Source organism: Fopius arisanus, unplaced genomic scaffold (genome assembly GCF_000806365.1).
Source record: "Fopius arisanus strain USDA-PBARC FA_bdor unplaced genomic scaffold, ASM80636v1 scaffold00008, whole genome shotgun sequence".
Lineage (NCBI taxonomy): Eukaryota > Metazoa > Arthropoda > Insecta > Hymenoptera > Braconidae > Fopius > Fopius arisanus.
Genome location: NW_011887747.1, coordinates 498,267 through 518,436, shown reverse-complemented (window position 1 = coordinate 518,436; position 20,170 = coordinate 498,267). Strand labels below are relative to the sequence as shown.

The 20,170-nt window shown below is 36.9% G+C and overlaps 1 protein-coding gene across 4 annotated transcripts in view; it reads right to left on the bottom strand.

The window, feature by feature from the left end:
- The window catches only part of LOC105273904 (uncharacterized), a 32,103-nt gene extending 17,127 nt beyond the window's left edge, over positions 1-14,976 (bottom strand). For 2 of the 4 annotated variants that reach the window (XM_011316614.1, XM_011316616.1), the window contains exon 1: positions 14,597-14,971. In XM_011316614.1, coding sequence (XP_011314916.1) covers positions 14,597-14,684 — 88 coding nt within the window. In that variant the 5' untranslated portion in view covers positions 14,685-14,971. Of the gene's footprint in view, positions 1-14,596 lie in introns of all 4 variants that reach the window. The other 2 variants (XM_011316618.1, XM_011316615.1) reach the window with 2 other exon arrangements.
- Between the last annotated feature and the right edge of the window lie 5,194 nt (positions 14,977-20,170).

Here is a 20,170-nt window from a genome sequence, read left to right as displayed (position 1 = left end):
CAGATTAAGGTCAAGCTGATCAGATCAAACCCTGACCTGAATTCACCTTAAATATTTGGATCCGAGTAACTTGATCAAAACTTGATCAGTTCCTCATCAGACATCACCTGATCAGGTAAACCTGACAAATACCGGATCAAATACTGATCCTACTTCAGGGCGGCCTGAGGCAATTTCCACTCGGGATGTACAAACTGCAATAATTACATCGTCATAACCACCAAAAGGCAAACCGGACCAAAAGGTATATTCAACGTTTATCGAAGTTTCCATAGACTAATAAAAAGCTCTTCGCAAATGAATCTGGTAATCCCATTAGCTCCCATTCGTCTTCAGAGGTTAGGTCTTGTATTATGAAAGAGCTTCACCAATTTTTTCATAAAAAGAGAATCAGGAAGATGCAGACGTAAAACGAGAGAAGGAGGTGGCGATAGTCGGTTGAGGTAGGACAGAGAAAAGGAGAGGGCGGTTGAACTCGGGTGTACGCAGCCGTAATTTAAACTAGGCGGCTGCATGAAAAGAAATGGTCTCGTAATGCATAAATTCAATATTACCCCGACACCTCCCTGAGGCGCCATCCGACTTGGAGACTCGGCGACGCCTTTTCCGTAACCCGCACATACACATTATATGTACATTTTCGACGCCTCCTTTTTTTTCATCCTGGAAAAAACCCATGGGCGGGCTTTCATCGTGGAGTGGCCCGAGTTCGTATCTCACATCCTGACGTGCGAGAGAAAAAAATGCGCTAAAATCATCCGGGGCTCAGGTGTGAGGAGAAAGAATTGAGGTATTGCATCGGAGTTAAGGAGGTTGCAAGGTGTTACACAATTTAGAACTTATTCAAGACTCGCTAACACTCCTGGGAAAGCTTCTGGGGGAAAAGGTGGTCTACGGGGTTTTAGTAAGACCTACGTTGGTATACTGGGGCCACTGAAATTATAAGGGTTACGGTCATAGCAACATTTCACGTAGCATGTGAAAACCACGTTACTCTTCGCTACCCCCTGTGTTACCACGCGTGTATGCGTTTATATATGTATATATCGGTTGAGTAATATATGTGGCAAGAAGTAGCACTCTTTACTGTGATTGCATGCTTGCCCCCCCCCCCCCCCCCCCCCCCCCCCCACGTCTTCATCTGTTGATGGAGAAAACGCCCACATAGTCCCTAAGGCATCCTGCCCGTCAGCTAATTGAGTTGCACCACTTCCTTCATTCGATCAGCCCCATCGGCAAGTTCATTATTTTTATCTCGATTGCATTTATCAATTTTATCGATAAAAAATTTTTAGTTGCCAATGACCTTACTCGGCTTTTCTTCTCTCATTTTCAATCTATCTATCCAATTAATTATTAATTCCAAATTTAATTAAGCCTCGATAAGGGGGATAAAGTTTCACTTCTTTGTTAGTTTAAACTTCCTAATAATAAATTCGAGATTTCATATTGGCCAGATGTCCCATACCTGCTTCTTGTATTAATAATCAAATCAAGTTAATCAATTCTATAATTGACTAACTTGATAATGCTTCTATCTATAGATGGAAGTTATCGTAAATCGAATCCAAATTTGTGGCCATGACTATTATGTTCTATTTTCCGAATGATATTACGCTGGTAATTTACTTAGTTATGGAAATAAAAATCGTGACGATACTATATATAGCTTCCTCAAATAAAGCCATCGGAACATTCATGCATTGGTTATTTGTATACTTCTGTGAATATACCATTCCATATTGATTTTGTTGGAAAATATAAACATAAACTGCGGACGTCGTTGGACTCGTGGTTAAAGCGTCCCAGTATAGGGCAGGTAGGAGTCCCGATGATGGAAAGGATTTTTTCATCCCCGGAAAATGAACCCACTACGTGTGGAGTTAGTTACAAGGTAGCTTAAGGGTGAGTACGCGTTGGAAATTGGGCTGGAGTACCACGTAGGTATTGGGACGAGTAGGTAAAAGACCACAAGGGTCATACATTGAGAGAAATCTTTGGTAAAAATTACTCTTCCAAAAAGGATAAGCGCTTATCACTGAAATATTTCGTCTGATTGAACATCCTTAAGTAAACTTATTTATTTGATGAAAGTAAATAATTTCGCTAGTATTACATTGTATAGCCATACAATGCAGGAAACGTGCAATTCTCTGATTGTTGTTTTTTCCTCTTGCATGGCATTCGGGAAATCAGATTTGACCGATCTTGAGAAAGTGCTTGGCGTACAAAGTAGCACGATATAGGCAATGCGTCAACTTGAAATTGGATTCGCTACTAGACGGGGGGCAGCACAAGATTGACTTGAACCGTGTCACTAATAAGACGTGACAAGTACAATCACGTGACTAGAGTGACCACGCAGAATAGGGAGACATCACAGGAGACTAGGACTCGTTTATTCTCCCCTGGTGGTATAAGATGTATGAGGGGGATTTTGAAACCCTCAGAGCTTTTTCCTCATTCGCTGATCGAGCGATGGCTCGCGTGAATTTAGCCATTATCCAATGCACGATGTTACATTGTACTGGCCTCAGGTGTAGTTAACACGAACACCAGTTGTACATAATCGGTGTATGGTAAACTTATACGAGCCTCGCTTTGTCGCCTGCAATGACTTAATTCCACGTGAGAAAGGAGGAAAAAGCGTGGGCCCTCACCCTTTCTCTCGCTCACCTAGACAGGTATAGGAGATCTTTATATCCAATTCTCTCCCGATGCAATCCACACAAAGAACTTCAGTCTCATTCACTCTCATTTGGTTTATTTTTTTCAACGCTCATTGCCTTTTTTCCATTTTCTCCTCAAGCTTACTTCTTCTCGCTTCTGGTTTTAACTTACGAAGGGCTTAAAGTCACGTATGGATCGTAAAGTAGATCGCTAGCCATGCGAACACGTTCCTTCGTCGGCACGCGTTTAGCTTTCATAATGAAGGAGGTAAATTCACTCGGGAATCAGTTGAAAAAGGAAAATTTACGGATCCGTGGAGAAACGATGATGAAACAATTAAATATTGGCAAGTGATATGCCTCCCATGCACCTCTGGTGACGAGAAGGAATCGAAATATTAGCTTATCTCATCAAGTGCTATCAATTCATTAATGTTTCTGGTCGCTAAATTACAATCATTACACCGATTCATTCCGGCAAGTGCCATGGCCGGCTGACCATGCTGTATGTTCAAATATTTAGCAATAACTCAATTTATTTCATATAAGATTGTTGAAAATTGGTTTCTATTGTTAGAAAAATCGGAGGTATATAAATTGATGAAAGATTCCATAGAATTTACATTCTCATGGTATAAAATCTGATTAGTAATTTATCGAATTTATTACCGAATAACATGATTGGAAAAAGCACTTATTCTTTCCATCTGCATTAATATAAAAAATTTTCATTTTTCAGAAATTATCTTTACATTTGTCGTTGGAGTGATATACTCTCAGTCGTAAATATTGGTTTATCTCCCCTGAAATGAAAAAAAAGGGTACGTCCGTAGAGACAATAGCACGTGTATCGCTTTCCGTTGCTGTTCACCGAATGATAAAGCTATTTTCCGGTTGAACCGACATCGTTAACCGTGTGTTCTAGCCATTATGTTTGCAAACAAATTACTGTTTCATAGAAACAACCCCATTCGGCTGTTTTCCAAAAACACTAGATTGACAAAAGCGACAGCCATTGCTCCATCTCACGAAATGATTGAGAATCGAAAGACTCTTTTAAATAATTATTAGGTCCGAAAGCGTTTATCAATTTTCCTAGTTTAGTCGTTTTTTTTATTTATTTCACGTTTTACTTTTGCCCAGTCGCGCTTTTCAATAAGTTTTAATATATATGACGTTAATCAATTTTTGAGATCAGTGTGTGCGGTAACAATAGTTGTATCAGGTCAGACGTAATGATGCATTCCACGTATGACTCGTGCCAAAGCTATGTTAAAAATCTTTTGTCTGTAAGGGTATGAATTGTTTCGCAAATTGCTGATCTGCACTTCAATGGGGCATCAATGGCAACTCAGTATCTATTCGCGCCTCACGTTCAGCATTCAACTTCATTTTTACTGGAATCATGTTTTGAAATTGAATTCTTCTTTAAATCAGTTGGAATAACACGGTGAAAAATTATCTTCATCAAATTCTAATGATATCTACGAAAGTGGAATACTGAAATTGAAACCATTCCAACCGAAATACAAGACTGGCAAAAATTTTAAAAATCCAAAAAATTTTAAATACTTTTTTTCAGTACAGTATTCGGTGGCAGGTAAATGTAAAATCTGGCCAAAAATAATGTTATCTGCCAATCAGAAAATCCTGTCTCCATGTCCAAATTCAATGCCTCCTTCTTCCCAAAAATCGATAGGAACAATTAATACTAATACTAACAATTATTTATATGCGTCACAGAGGTAGTAGAAGGACATACACTAAGCACAGAGTTGCAAATAAAAAGGTGGACTATATGTATCTACGGGTGGATGATCCCTGTAAAAGCATGCAGGTGGGGGAAGGAGGGGGCATATGCGGGATACAGCATGCGTGTCGAACGAAAGACCAGGTGGGTGAGCAGCGGACTATACATCCGGTTCCGGGCAACCATAATCGCGCGTGCCTCCAAATATTACCAACTTCCCCCCAAAGTATAACTTATTATGATGACTATTTTTAATTCAGAGCACTGCATCCTCATTTTCCCGAGCATTCATGAATTCCTGCCCTCCGATGAATTGGCATGATGAACAGTACCGAGGCATGTGAATATATTTTTCTCCATCGAGTTCAAGGTCCATGACTGAGTTGCAAATGGGAAGTGGTCAAGGACACAGATGTCAGAGAGGATAATACAAAGAATTGGGGATTGCCCGGACTTTTTCGGTCACGTAATGGGTAGATCATATACACTGGCTTGTCAACATCTGGCTGATCTCCTTTTTGGATCAGTCCAGTGTGTCATTGGCCCTGGTTTATTACTATTCCGTATAGTATGCTTCAGCTCCAAACCGTAAAAATAAACCATAAAGTTTCACTCGTACTCCGTCCAGTTCGCCATGAATATTCAAAACTCTACGCATCAAACTTCGTACATTTTATATGACATAATTACGAATCATTGAAACGAATTAATCCACTGGGGAGTCCTTGGACAATATTCATCTCAAAACTCTGTCAAACTGAGGCAAACTCCGGCATTTAGCTATACGGACAATTAATTGATGAGAAACAATTAGTTTCAATTGGCTGACTTTTCGAGGACATTACATTATCTGTCCATTCACCCTATGTAACTAGCGAAGCGCAAATTTTAATGCGAAGTACTAAATCATAAACCAGTCAAAACTTTTCAAATTCATTGATCCATGCAGCAGTTTTCATTTTGTTGATGTTTTTTTCCTACAATACTTTTTTTGTAGCTGGGAAAGTTTGCGCGCGTATTACTCGCTCTTAAGGTTGTTGTATCGCGGGAGTCTCTGCAAAAAGTTTATCCGCTGTAAGACGGGCCGGTTTAGAACACAATCTTTTCACGGTATATACACGGAAAGAAAAATACCGGAAAAATTACGGAACTTTCTCGTATTCGTGGGGTGACCTTGGTTTTCGGGAAAAAATACTGTAAGTTCCGTAAAAATTTTCGTAGCGAGCAGGAATTTTTACGAAACTTTCAGGACAATTTTACGGTACCTCCCGTACTTTTTCCCGAAAAGCAAGGTCACCCCACGAATACGCGAAAGTTCCGTAATTTTTCCGGTATTTTTCTCTCCGTGTAGTCGTACTTGATTGATTTGCACTGTGCATGGAAAGCTAAAGCATAAGTATATATTTTCCATATTAACTATTTTCAATTCTATACATTTATGGATTTTCAATAATTACATCGCGTAAACCAAATGGTCAATCGATTTGATTTCCTTTTTTGTGTTCCTTTCCACGATATATATTTCAGGTTTTTTTTATTTAAAGAACTGCCTGATACAGTGACCTTAAGGTTGTTGTCGCGTAGAATTTTTTTTCGACAGTTTTCGTTAAAAATTTTATGGTGAATAGCTTGAAAAATTAGCAACAAAATGAGCCTTTTCCGTTTGCAATTGACCGTTTTGAACTTGAGATATAATTTTTTGAAATTCGAGTGATTTAACACGTGTTTAAATGGAGTTTTGCCGATTAGAATTTTTTACAAATCAACGGCTCGACAGTTTCAGAAATAAAAAAAAACGTGGAATATACATGGTGGGAGGAAATACAGAAAAAAAAATGCGTACAACAATTTGAACTGAAAAATGAAAAAATCTAAATATCTCAAAAAGTTTGTATGGGCAACTATATATATTTTAATTGATAATGACAGGGGACATCGAGACAAAAATTTTCACATAAAAAAAAATGAATTCGGTTAAGTCAATTTTGAGATATTCTAAATAATCATTTTACACTAAAAATTGAATATCTCCGGAACTAATCAGTCAATCATGCTCATTTTCAATACCATCCGTTGCAGTGATAAAAGGACAATCTTGTCCAAATTTGAAGTTAATAGCTCAATTTTTGCGAGGGTGAGAATGCGTACAACAATTTGAACTGAAAAACGAAAAAATCTAAATATCTCGAAAAGTTTGTATGGGCGACTCTATATATTTTGATTGATAATGACAGGGGACATCGAGACAAAAATTTTCATATAAAAAAAAATAAATTCGGTCAAGTCAATTTTGAGATATTCCACATAATCATTTTACACTACAAATTGAATATCTCCGGAACTAATCAATCAATCGTACTCATTTTCAATACCATCCGTTGCAGTGATAAAAGGACAATCTCGTCAAAATTTAAAGTTGATATCTCGATTTTTGCGGGGGTGAGAGTGCGTACAACATTTTTTTTTCAAAATCATAAAAGTGACAATAACTATGATTTTTTCCAGAGTTCATTTTCAAATTTTTGACTGATTCCAATAGAGCCAATCATGGCGAAGAGAATGAAATAAAAAAAAACTGAATACCTTCATTAGTTTTGGAGATATTTCGAAAAAACAATTTATAAACAAATCACGATTTCTCAAAAACGGCTATACCGATCTAGCAGAATTTTCATTCCATAGTTAGCCTCAACTCTTACCTACTATTTGACAAAATTTCAAATTTTTTGGAATTTTTTTACCCACCTTTATCTTTTCTTAACTAAAAAATCACCCCTGGCCAGGGGGCACCACGCACAGACATTCTCAAAAACTTTTGTATTTTTACATTTCAGACCATTCTACATCGTTTCCAAGCAAAATTAGAATTTTTTTTTTCCGGTCGGGATCGGACGATTGCAATGCTTCCATTCGGAAGCAAAAATCAAATCGATTGACCGTTTGGTTTACGGAATATAATTATCAGAAATTCATAAATTTATATAATTGAAAATAGTTAATATGGAAAATATATATTTATGCTTTAGCTATCCATGCACAATGCAATCAATCAAGTGAGACTATATACCGCTAAAAGATTGTGTTCTAAACTGGCCCGTTTTACAGTGGATTAAAAGAATAATTATACAATTTTGGGCAAGTAATGGAATTTTTTTCAGCACATACATATATAAAAAGCTATAGGCGAAATAACTAGACGAAAAATGCAGTTCCTCGACTTTTTTCTAATAGGATTTCGCGGGTATACGTTTAATTTTTAGCACAATGATTCATATAATATGTAGGAGAGGGAGAAATTCGAATGCTTTCACATAGATTGATTGAATCATGAGCAGTGCGGTAAATTTATCCGTTTGACCTTATTTCGAAATGTCCATAGTGGGTGGAACATCGATTGATTTGAGCTGTTCTACATATTGACTCAACACACATCACACCAATCATTGAATCCTCTTCGGTATGTGAATTCGCAAACAAAATTTCTCATGTAAACATACAACCGCTAAAATCGTAATATGTTTAGACAACATGCGTAATAAGTTGTATTATCGGTGCAATTGGCTGTTGGTGATATTTTCACTCCGGAAATTAATGATCGGAAGTACCCTTTCAATGTCGGCGCGTATTGAATTTACCGTCTTGAATGTCACGTAACAATTTAGTCACTGAGATTGGAGAAAAGCATTTAAGGCTTCGAGCGTGATCGAGTTACGAAGTCATTATAATATCAACATATAGAACAAGAGATTTACTACGCGTGTGGAAGGGCAACATTAAACCATAAAATGCCAGCAATGTTCGTGAAAACTGATCGGACAAGCCAGACAGATTGACACATCCAAAGGCTTTGTACCGAGTGGGTAATGTAATCCGATAAGGAAACTAACAATGCGGTGCAAGGACTAGAATCAGTACATATGCTCTTATGGGCAATGCATTCACAGATGATCCATTACAGTTAATTTTATCGTATGATCATTTCACAGTATACGGCTGCTGTTCATTGAGTTCCAGCGACCTTAGGATAAATATGTAGACATCAGTCAGCATTCAAATGGAAAAGGTCTACTAATTGTAATGCTTATTGGTTTATCGAATGCTATTCGTTACAGGTGATGCCAATCTTTCTGTGCCATTAATAACATTGTTTTTCATTTAGCACCATGCATTTGATTTCTACGAAACAGTAAATTACGATACAAGTGAAAAAGAGAACTCCCTTTGCGTGAAGCGTGCATTTAATGATATTTAAATATATACGTGCAAGAATCTCGACTTGAGATCTCAACATCGACACATAATACGTCACCTAAGTCAAATTTAAGATTTTCAAACTCCGCAAAAAACGTCATTTTTGGTGTGTGCCATCATGGAAAAAGACACGTGCCATGTTAAAATAGCCGTATTATCGTGTATAGTAACTGATCTACTAAATGGAATAGTTACTATAAGATGTCAATTTGAAGCGCTCGATGAAACCTACAAATTGACATGTAAGAGTTCTTAAAAGATGATCTTAGAACTATTTAGACTACGGACAACGCTAAATTCGATATAAAATGTTTTCAGGGCAGGCTTATGTATATGAGTCCCTGCAAATAATCAGAGATAAACCAACAGGTAGAGTAGAAAAATGTTGAAGTAGTTGAGGCACTGAGAATTGAGGGATCTATCGAACTTATCTGTAAGTGACGACTGATCCAGATTATACGATTGATCTCGTCCGAAGAGATCAAATACGGTAGTAATGCTTTACTACGCCGGTCTCACAAAATTTCCAAGTTCAAAGTTTTTAATTTGACGAAAAGTGTCTTCGATGGGGGCAGTTCCCCTAGCAACTCGGGCAAGAGCACATCCAGCTACTATAACCAATACTAACTGAGATATATATTTCTGTTTGCGTTTATTTTGACTTTATATATTGTTAACCAACTCCACGTTACTTTTACCAGTATAAATTATAGAAGAGGATATTTTACTGAGGTGAAGTGTTTTAAAATATACCCTCAAACCCTTTAGAATTTTACTTCTTACACATTTTTATTCTATTTATTTATTTATTTATCTATTTTATTCTACATTAACTTACTCGTCTACTACTGCTGCTCTAGCATATTGGTAATTATCTATTGGGAGACTGTGAAAACGTCTAACTACATTTGATCGTTCTGACCGGGCTGTAGCACTATATATTTCGTTTAGACTCACGCCCTGTTGTCGTGTATGAGACGTGGATGCGTGGCGTGTGTTATGTGCTGTATATATATTTGTATTGATACCACTTGCATTCAAGACATTTTTTAACCACCTACTGATTGTCTGACGAGTCGATGTATGAAAAGATTTTTTAAACGTCAGCAATAAATAATCATTCTCTAATCCTCGATATTGTTCTGTTATTTTTAGATAATGGTGTGGAATAGACGCTGTACAAAAACTGGGATAGTGTGTAAAATACGGAAGAGTAAGTTTGGGTTGTACCTTGGTTCTTTCGGATGTTTTTGTTCTGTATGCGATTGTTAGAATGTCAAGTTAAAATTCATAGAATGATTTATAATGATTACAAAAATGAATCAATATGGAGGGCTCCACGAAGTCGCCTCACAGTTTGTATGAGCATAAACAATGGTTTCACAAAAATCCATTGGAGAGTTCTTTCTTTGGAAAGAACGAATGTTCTTATGGTTCTTATGTTCTTATGGTCTTTGTGGCTTGTCTTCGGTCTCTAGATGTATTGATAGAGTTCGGGCGGTATTCTTCTTCGTGCGATTTTAATAAAGAAATAGTGATTATAGTTTATTAACGGTGTTTTAATTTATTCCACTATCCCATTTCCAATAGTGATTGATATGCTAATCTTATCCTGCAATATTTCAATATTTAACAATCTTATTAATGAGAGTGTTTGAACCCTTTGAGCTGTACTCAGTGCCAAGAGCATTATCAATTTCTGTGTTATTATTTCTAATGAAAGATTTTCGTAAGGATGTAATGGCTGCAAATAGTTCCATAGTATCTGGGGATCCCAAATCTTCGAATGTTTGGGTGTTTTTGGGTGTAATGTACTAGCACCCTCAAAAACGGCTTAATCTAAGGCCCAGAGTTACGCTCTGGCCAAAAATGAATGAGAATTCATTCTCAAATCAATTCTGTGGATATTTCTAACAAGAATATATCGAGTCTAATTACTCGTTTTGCAAATGGTATTTCTCTTAACCAGTTGAGTTAATTGTGAATGTTCGACTGAATTTCTATTTCTGATTCATAATCTTATAAACAATTTTTTAAAGCTCAAAATTTTTCTCTTTCATGTATTTTCATGTGATATTTTCCATATTCTACTGCTGAATAGGATGAGACCAATGTGCCTATTAATTTTGCTAATTCTCTAATTTTACAATTTTTCGGTTTTTTAAAACTTTCAATCAACTGGACGATACTATATTTTTTCCTCTCCGATCAATTTCAAATCCTAAGAATTCTACCCGACGAGAAGGTTTTAGTTGGCATTTTTTCTTATTTAGAACAAATTTTAGAGATTCCAAACATTCTTGTGCCCTTTGAATATTCTTTCGGCACTCGTCTTCGGATTTTCCAATCAATAAAATGTCATCTCGATAAAAGGAGATTCAGAAGTTTCGTAAAGACATAGAGAGCTGAATTTAGTCCAAAAGGTCGGCAATTAAATTCAACAAAAATTCCCCGAAACGAGAAACGTAACTACTTCCTGTGGGAGTTTCTAATTGGTATTAGGAAATAAGCAGATTTTAAGGTTGTTGTCGCGCGACAGTCTCTGTAAAAAGTTTATCCGCTGTAAAACGGGCCAGTTTAGAACACAATCTTTTAGCGGTATATAGTCTCACTTGATTGATTGCATTGTGCATGGATAGCTAACGTATAACTATATATTTACCATATTAACTATTTTCAATTATATAAATTCATGAATTTCCGATAATTATATTCCGTAAACCAAACGGTCAATCGATTTGATTTTTTTTTCTGTATTTCCTCCCACGATGTATATTCCACGTTTTTTGTTATTTCTAAAACTGTCGAGCCGTTGATTTTTAAAAAATTCTAATCGGCAAAACTCCATTTAAACACGTGTTAAATCACTCGAATTTCAAAAATTTATATCTCAAGTTCAAAACGGTCAATTGCAAACGAAAAAGGCTCATTTTGTTGCTAATTTTTCAAACTATTCACCATAAAATTTTTAACGAAAACTGTCGAAAAAAAATTCTACGCGACAACAACCTTAAGTCGATTTTTGGTAAATGATCATTTTTTTTCAATAATCTTTAAGCCATTCACAGATCCTCCATCTTGAAATTAGGAGCTTCGCAAAATTTATTCAGTTTTTCTAAGTTCAGAATAAACCGTTTTTGACCATTTGGTTTATTTACTAAAAAAATGATGATAAAAATTGATTTTTTCTGGGATAGATCTGGCTTAGTATCCCTTCTCTATACTTTAAAAATGGTTGGATCTCACCATCCGCCCCGACTGAGACTTGAACTCATAATTTGTCACAAATGAGGCAACAAACTTATCTGGTGCTATTTAAGACTGTATATACTTTTTTCTTTCGATACTTGACTCAAAAGCGTTTTCCTGGACGGCTGGGGATTGCACAGAAAAACATAATGAATCTAGAGTGCTATAATACTAACGGTGTATTACAGGAGCACTATTCGTCAAATTTGAAATTTTGAACTTGGAAATTCTGTGAGACCAACATAGTAAAGCATACCATATTTGGTCTCGAGAACGAGACAGAGAAGCATGATAAAGATATTCTTGTCAACTGTCGATTTCCCTCTCATTTAAAGTTATCAAAGATTTTCAGAATTCGCATAACTATAGACTAACATGAGTTATAGACTAGACTATTCTGACGGCAGTGAGTGTCATAGATATATTCGGTGAGGAATTTATCTCATTTTCATATATGCCCGCCGGCCCGTGAGCCAAGTTAATGTATATTTGCCACGGCATCTTGCAGTAGCTAAGAATAACGAGAATATTTTATTGCCCCGGTATTGTATTCTTCGATATCCGATATTTTGAAATCCGATGGCAGCTGTTAAATGTACGCAATATCTAATGTATCATAATAATTCAGAAATTACTCAATAATTCCCACGTCGTGTCCTAATTCTACTATAAAAAGGAGAGGGTAAATCAATCGCGAAATATTTCGAATGATCGTCAGAATAAGACCCGTAAGGCAAAGCCGACCACCACCTCGATGTCGTGGGTAAATCCCAGACATTTGAAATAAATGCGCATGCGGAGCAGGCACGCACGATCCCCTGTTAATAAATATAAGACCTACTGCACACTCCATGCGCCGAATTTGAATTTGGCGACTGGAGTTGACCAATGAGAAAATAGTCATGCACGTTTTGAGATTATTCGACTCGGGCGAACTTCATTTTTGTGTTTTTACTTTCATAATAAGGAATTGAAGAGGATAGAATGGGACGATTATCTCGATTCCTATCTATAACAGAATGGAAAAAATTTCACCATGTGATTTGGAATGGTGCCATAATAAATATATACATATACACATAGCGAAATTCGATATCGTGAGTATTCATATTTTTATTGCAATTTTTTTCCATCAAATCGCTTCAAATTCGCAAATTTCATTTAACTGGGTATTACGACGAGCTACTTAGTCCGGATTGAGTGACAGGGCGACTCCATTTTAAAGTCGACTTCAAATGAATTCAGTCAGGATTTCGGCAATTGCAAGGGGGACGATTTTACTGCTTCAGAATCCACGACTTTACGTTCAAATGATTTCATTTGATTTCAATTTTGTAGTTAGCGATTGCAGTTAGAAAGAAATCATCGAAATCACAACAGATATAGTTCGAGAACATAATGATACAATTATCGTAATTAATAGTATTTTTCACGCCTAGGACGGAAAAAGGGAATCTGACGAATGCGACTTTATAGTCGGAGTCGGAGACGAGGATTATAACGCGCATGAGTCAGAATCACTTTTTTCGCCATGGCTATGATGCTATTTTATGTCATTGTGGCTGAAAACGCGTTTTTATCCGAGCGAAACGAGGTTAGAAACGCGTTTTACCGGCCGCAATGACATAAACTCTTTATTAATACACTCGTGTTTTTGTTGTCGATGCAGGCTCGTCGATTTGCAACATTTAGGCGATTGAGTCAATTCCTGGAAAAATGTTGTTAGGGAGGTGTTTTGCTAAGCGTTTAGAGAGAATTTCTTTTCGGTGGGAAATTCAAACTATAACTATATTCAAGAGCAAGCGATATATGATTCCACTGATTGCAAGCGATTTCAATGACTTCGATTGATTTGAGAAATGACTTCAAAACCGACTTGGTCGATTGAAATCACCTGATTCCAGTGACTTCGTACGATTTCAGTGACTTCTGTTGATTTCCAATCGACTTCAAATTGATTTCACCATGTGATACCAAGAGTAGGTAGGTCCTCGGGTTATTATGCATGATGAGGTGTATTGATCTTTCCGGAGTATTGAAAATTTAATAAAAATTATTTGTTTAATTGTTTGGTAATGAAGAAAAGGGATTTCGTTTCGATCCAGGTTCCTTAAAATATTCTCTTGGACTACTCATCACTTATTCCACTCATCGTTTATGCTGGACAAGAACCCCGGACACTCAAATTCATTAACAAATACCCGCACTTTATCTGCATTCTGTATCAATTATTATGTATATTAAATGTCAAGAATTGACTGAAGGGCTTCAGGCAACTGTTAATAGAATTCACGGGTTTAATCCGTATAGATGACGACCGTGCATTGTCGAGTTTGGATTATAAATAGCCGGGAGCTCCACACTTGGGAGACTGGTCATGACTTCCACGAGGGATTGAATTTGCGAGTTAAATCGGTGCATTGCCAGACCGTTGAAATATTTTGACGAATTGTCAACGTTTCTTCCGAAAACTACGGGACATGTATTCCACGGCTGCAACAGTACTTGAATAATGTGCGACTGTATCACATATAGCCAGTGCACATACGAACAATGTGGATTGTACCATTACAATAAATGAGAGCCAGCCAGCCCATGAAGAAATATCCAATTAAAATAGTCCAACAAAAATACCTAGAATAATCGTGAAAAACTAAAATAAATAAAGCCAACCGACCTTTTATGCGGCAGACTAGAAGTATACAAATATAAATCATCCAATAGCTTGTGGTCCAGCAACACCAACTTCTCCAGTTATCCACCATTCTGGTGTTGTGAACGACTGTCAGCCGTATCGCGATCTCAATGAGGACATTCGTACTCTCAAACCAATTTTCCAATGATTTTTTCGCGTCGTAGCACAGTTAAATTCCAGATCCGTCCGGGTGCAGGGTTTCGAAGGCGGTTATGCGCAAATACCCTTGCAAAGTAAAATTACCACCAATGGACGATCCACTGAGAATTATTAGATAACAAACAAGCGGTGCGAAGCACATGCCACAGCTGAACTGAGCGCTTAAACCTCGCTTCCGAGTCGGCACCTCCTCACTCATCCCCTCTACACACAACGACGGACACAGCGATCTGCACTTGGCTTTTGCCGCTTTATACAGGTCATCTCTTTTTCACTTTCAATCACCCCTATGCATGTTCTTTTTTTTCGTTTAACTGACTTGGATATTTTAAGCCCCCCTTGTGTGTCTCCACACCTGCCTGTTCCGCATTTGTCCGTCGACCGTTGACACCGGGGGGTTCTGCTACACCGGTCTAAATTCACGCCCCAACAATTCCAATTATACATCTGCTGATTAATTAGATCAATGTCTCGCTAGTTCCCGTTAATCAGAGAATTGCAGTGTAAAGGGATCATAATTTAAAGTTGAGTTAAACTCGTCTCATCTAAATGGAATAGATAATCCAATATATGTAAATTACGGAGTCCACAGCAGTGTAACATGGTGATCCAATTTATATAAGATAATAGATTTAATTTATTCAAAGTATGAAAATTCAAGACTCGCACGAGTCCCAGGCCATCCGTTCCTCTTGGCTTGTCATGCATGATTTTTCCTGGCATAAAATACAATGGTAAACCTGTATGCGGACATGGTATCCCTGCCTTTCTTGTAAGGGGTTTCTAGCTATCTAGTGTAGGCGTCATGCTCTGGAGGTTCTGGTATAAAATGTATTTCATGAAAACTCAAAATTTATAAGGTACCCGCAGACCTATACCGCTTTCATATTCTTAATTTTCCCCCGAAACTCAGGAAAGTTCGGAATTCGGTTGACGTTATCTGATGCACTGAAGTTGTACCTGTCTTTTCTATCCACCTGTGTCACATACCTCATCTTTTTTTTATTAACATGAAGTTAATAATTTAGTAATGGAATTAATAATGAAACAGAATTTAATAGTGAGTTTTAATTCCCTGAGTTTCTGTGAATAAATTTCAAAAAGTTCCTGACAATAATGTTTCTAGTATTAAAATTAAATAAAAAAATTTCACAGCCAAAACTCCACGATTTGCTCGTGACGATGAATATTATTAATCTTCCTATAACGACAATGCAAACGTTAAGAACTTAATTCAACATCGGAAATTGGAGTTTATTTAAATCGAACTTTTTCCAAAAAATTGCATGAAAAAATTTTTATAAAAAAATTGAATGATATAATAAATACGAATGGAAAAATGAATAAAGTGGGCCGGAATGTGATAGTGTCTTTGACGGATTATTCCGGAACCTGGTGAAAAAAAAATGTGACAGATGATTCATTGATAAGTGACCAACAGTTTTTGATGACATTCAGCCGGCGAATGAGATTCCGTGAAGAGCGCGCTTTTATCGACGGCGATTCATACTGTAATCTCAAGATACAAATACCCATCAAGATTAATTATCACGTTATAAAGTTAGGAAATATTCGATCAATGTCAGGTATGACTAACTCATGACGAGTTTATTATTCATTATCGTCCACCGACTGTATTTGGATGCTCATCCGATCTCAACCAACTGAATTTCAGGTTTCATTTGTCTCAACTTCTTGTACAATTGCAATACGGGCATCTTTACTGACGGTTGAGTTCGTGCCCTCCTTAATTTTCACACAGGGAGAAAAATTTAATAAAAATTAGATGCAGGTTTCGTAATCTGCCAGTCAAAACAGTATTCAGTAAAAAATTACGGAACAGTTACGCACTTTTTCACTGAACGTACATTTTTCTCTCCGTGCAGCGTTCGACGGGGAATTCTCTTGGAACTATCCGCATCGCTAATCAATAACCGACTGGTCATATAAATGTATATCGCAAAAGCCACAAACAATCTATTTCCTTAAAAGAGCAAGTCCTCTTTTGTTTACGGAAATGTTGAGTGTCAACTGCTACGAAATCTCTTATACGTAACTCAGTTTTATTTTGAAAGGCGTCAACTATAACTTTCTGAATGAAATTCCAACAATCGACTGAAGCATCAGAGTGAAAACGGTAAACAACTTACATATAGTTTGCTCAACTTTGTGTGAACACTCCTTTTCCGTTCACCCTTCATCGATTCCATTTTCTCGATGCGCCTTATGTGAAGAATAATTCCAAAAGTTTCTCTAGTTATCAATAAACTTGCACAGCGAACTCAGGGAATTCTATACATTGTGTCAAGAAATTTATACTACAATACAGCACTATTGTTATTTTCCCCTGAACGTAGCGTCATCATTTTACTTTTTGATTCGTTACTCTAGGGAGATAGAAAGAAAAGTTGCCTCCCCTATTCTTCCTTTTCCTTCTCGACAGATATGACATCCCAGAATCGTTGCATTTTACATAAAATTATGATAATACCGACTGTCGGAATACAGTACTTTGTCATTTGTCCAACAAATGTTACATGAAAAAATGACTTCTAACACAACTCATACATCAAAATGTATTGTTGGTTTCATCATTCTTCTCTAATTTCTGTATTAAAATGCAAACAGAGCTTGTACCCCTGAAATTCCACCCCAATTCACTTCTATAGACTTTTTGTTATCCAACCCGAGTTAAATTGAAACAAGTACAATAAATTGTTGGGGAAGAAAAATTGCGAGGAGAACGTATGAAAATAAAATTGTCAAGGGACTAAAGACACTGGCGCAGACACGAACGTAGGACACAATACACTCCCATGGGATTTAACTCCTGCATACACCTGGCTATCTCAATGCTCCTATAGTCTTACGAATTGTCGGGTTCTTCCTCATTTCCGTTTTTTTTCACTATTTGGAGACTCGACCGATGTCGCACTCGTAGCTAAATCATTCATCGAGGTGTTCGCCTGCACTACGAACGCCACAAAACATAACAACAAAGTCTGTACAGATTTGCTAAGGATTAACTCATCACCATTCAACAAAAACAAGAGGCAAGTTGAATAATTTGATTTAAATAGTTTATCCTCAATCTCCCAAGATAGAAACTTCAGAAAGGATACATTTTGGCGGAGTATATGTGTGTACCTTATTTGTTGAGTAAATGTTCACTCTTCATAGAAGAGTTACAAGAATTCAGTTCATTCTACTTAAAGCACTGAGTTGTGACAGTCATCTTAAACTCTTCATAAAAAATAAGGAATTCAATAATGGGTCTTGGTTTCATCATTTTGTGTTACTTAATTTTCAAAAGCCATCACCTTATGAAAAATATTTCATGTATTAACAGTGGATCGTTTTAAATAGGTTGTACAAATCGGCAGGATTCTATACATGGATGTACGTTCACTTTTTATATTATTCCAAATCATAATCGATCATGAGGGGATCATAAAAGTTTTGTACTCGTTAGGCAAAATCCCTTTTCAAGAAAAATTATACTCTCACAGAAAAAAATTATATTGATAAATGCTAATGATTACATGTGACATGGAGAAGGAATTTCAAGGACAACAGAGGTTACCTCAGCACTATTTTTCGATGTATTACCCTCACGTTTCTCACTGTTTCCTATCATCTTGTTCCTGGGAACTTAGAGGATAAGAATGGATTTTTCGTCAGAGAGTTTAATATTTCGCTCTAGTATTACAAAATATATTGATACTTTTTAAGGGGGGTTAAGGGGATATTTGACATTCATCAACTTTTTTTATTTACTATGTTGAACAATTCTATTCGCTAGTTAGAATTGTTGATACTTTACATCAATCAAATAATTATTAATTGATTTCAAGTCATGAGGCTCTCTGACGAGTTCATTGTATATTTTTTGAAAGGCGAAGCCTCACTGACTCGGTCTCTCTATACCCAAGTGAAAGTAATGATTTGAGTGATTGAAGGTGTCTGATGCTTGATTTCTTTCAGATGACACAGAGCTCGTACTGTTCTGAATCGACCACCTGATAGCAATCACAGGAGTGCGTGCAAACTGCCGTGAATTTATGAGACTATAACCAACCAACATGTCCAATTTCTCCTCCCATCCTTCGACTCTCCCCTCGTAATTCGAGAGCAACTTTGCAACTACGTCGAGTACCGTTGATTAAACCATTTGCCTCGGCTCTCCATACTCTTCTCATCTTCCATTTGCACCTCACTTTCTTCACCCTTAAGAATTTCCACTGTTATTAACATATTAAGATAATTTCCATTCTCATTAATTTGCACCATTTAATAGTATTTCGCAACCATTCACATGTGTAATGTAATGTATAAGTGGATTTCCCTAGTATTAATCAGGTCGCGGCGATCGGGCAGGATGCCAAAATTTCTATGGAATAGATATGGAAAGTTCGTAGCGCATAAATGAAAAACTTCTCAATAGCATTGGCAATTAATAATCATAAAATTATTTGTACAGATATTAAGATTCAATACTGAGACAATATCAAAGTGTCAAGTAGCTTGATATTTGTTGCCTCTCAATAATGTTAATTTGACCTGCTAACATCAGAGAGAAGTTCGTATATAAATGATAACTGACACAATCAGACAAAACCACCAGGCTATTAAGTAATGGTCTCCGCTCGAGTGCTATCACGAGCTTGAGCTTTCGATAAAGTGATGATTAAATTAAGGTTTGCCACTAAGTAACATCATTTTAATGAATTAGTTTCAGAACAAATCGCTTTGGAAGCATTAAAAATTCGCCAACTATAATGACTGCACCAAATCCAGTTTTTACCTGTTAGTAGTGAGTATCTGCTCTCGCCAATGCTTTATTTCTTTCACTAGCTACTATCGTATACTCAACGTACTTGTACTTCCGGTTTCTTTGGTATTTCTGAGAGCCTTTAGTCTACTGTTCATCCTGTGGAAAATCCTGTGGCTGAGTGTGCGCCCACTTCCGTGGCCCGATTCTTTCCAAGCTGCTTAGGAGTTTCAGAGGTAGTAGTTTGGAATGCAAAACTTTTCGTCTGTTCGGAATTCACTGTCTATTGGAAACAAACGGAGAAACAAACTGATGATCACGATCGTTGATTCATTCTATTTACCAATTCTCAATAAGTTTCCATGAGATTCTCAAGTATTTTCCAATGTCCTTCAGTTCTTTCGTCTTACCATGGCATCCTATCTCGGGATTCAATAGACGTTTACCATATACGTATAGTAGCAGTCTAGTCTCTCGACTCACAGTAAAAACATCTACCAAGCCTCTCCATTGAATTTTGAAATTACAATCCGAAGGGAGAAATCGTTCACATCTATATACCTTCCAACCTCGACGAATCAATCGTTGTTCATAATTATATTGCTCGTCTCTTCGCTCGATCTGTG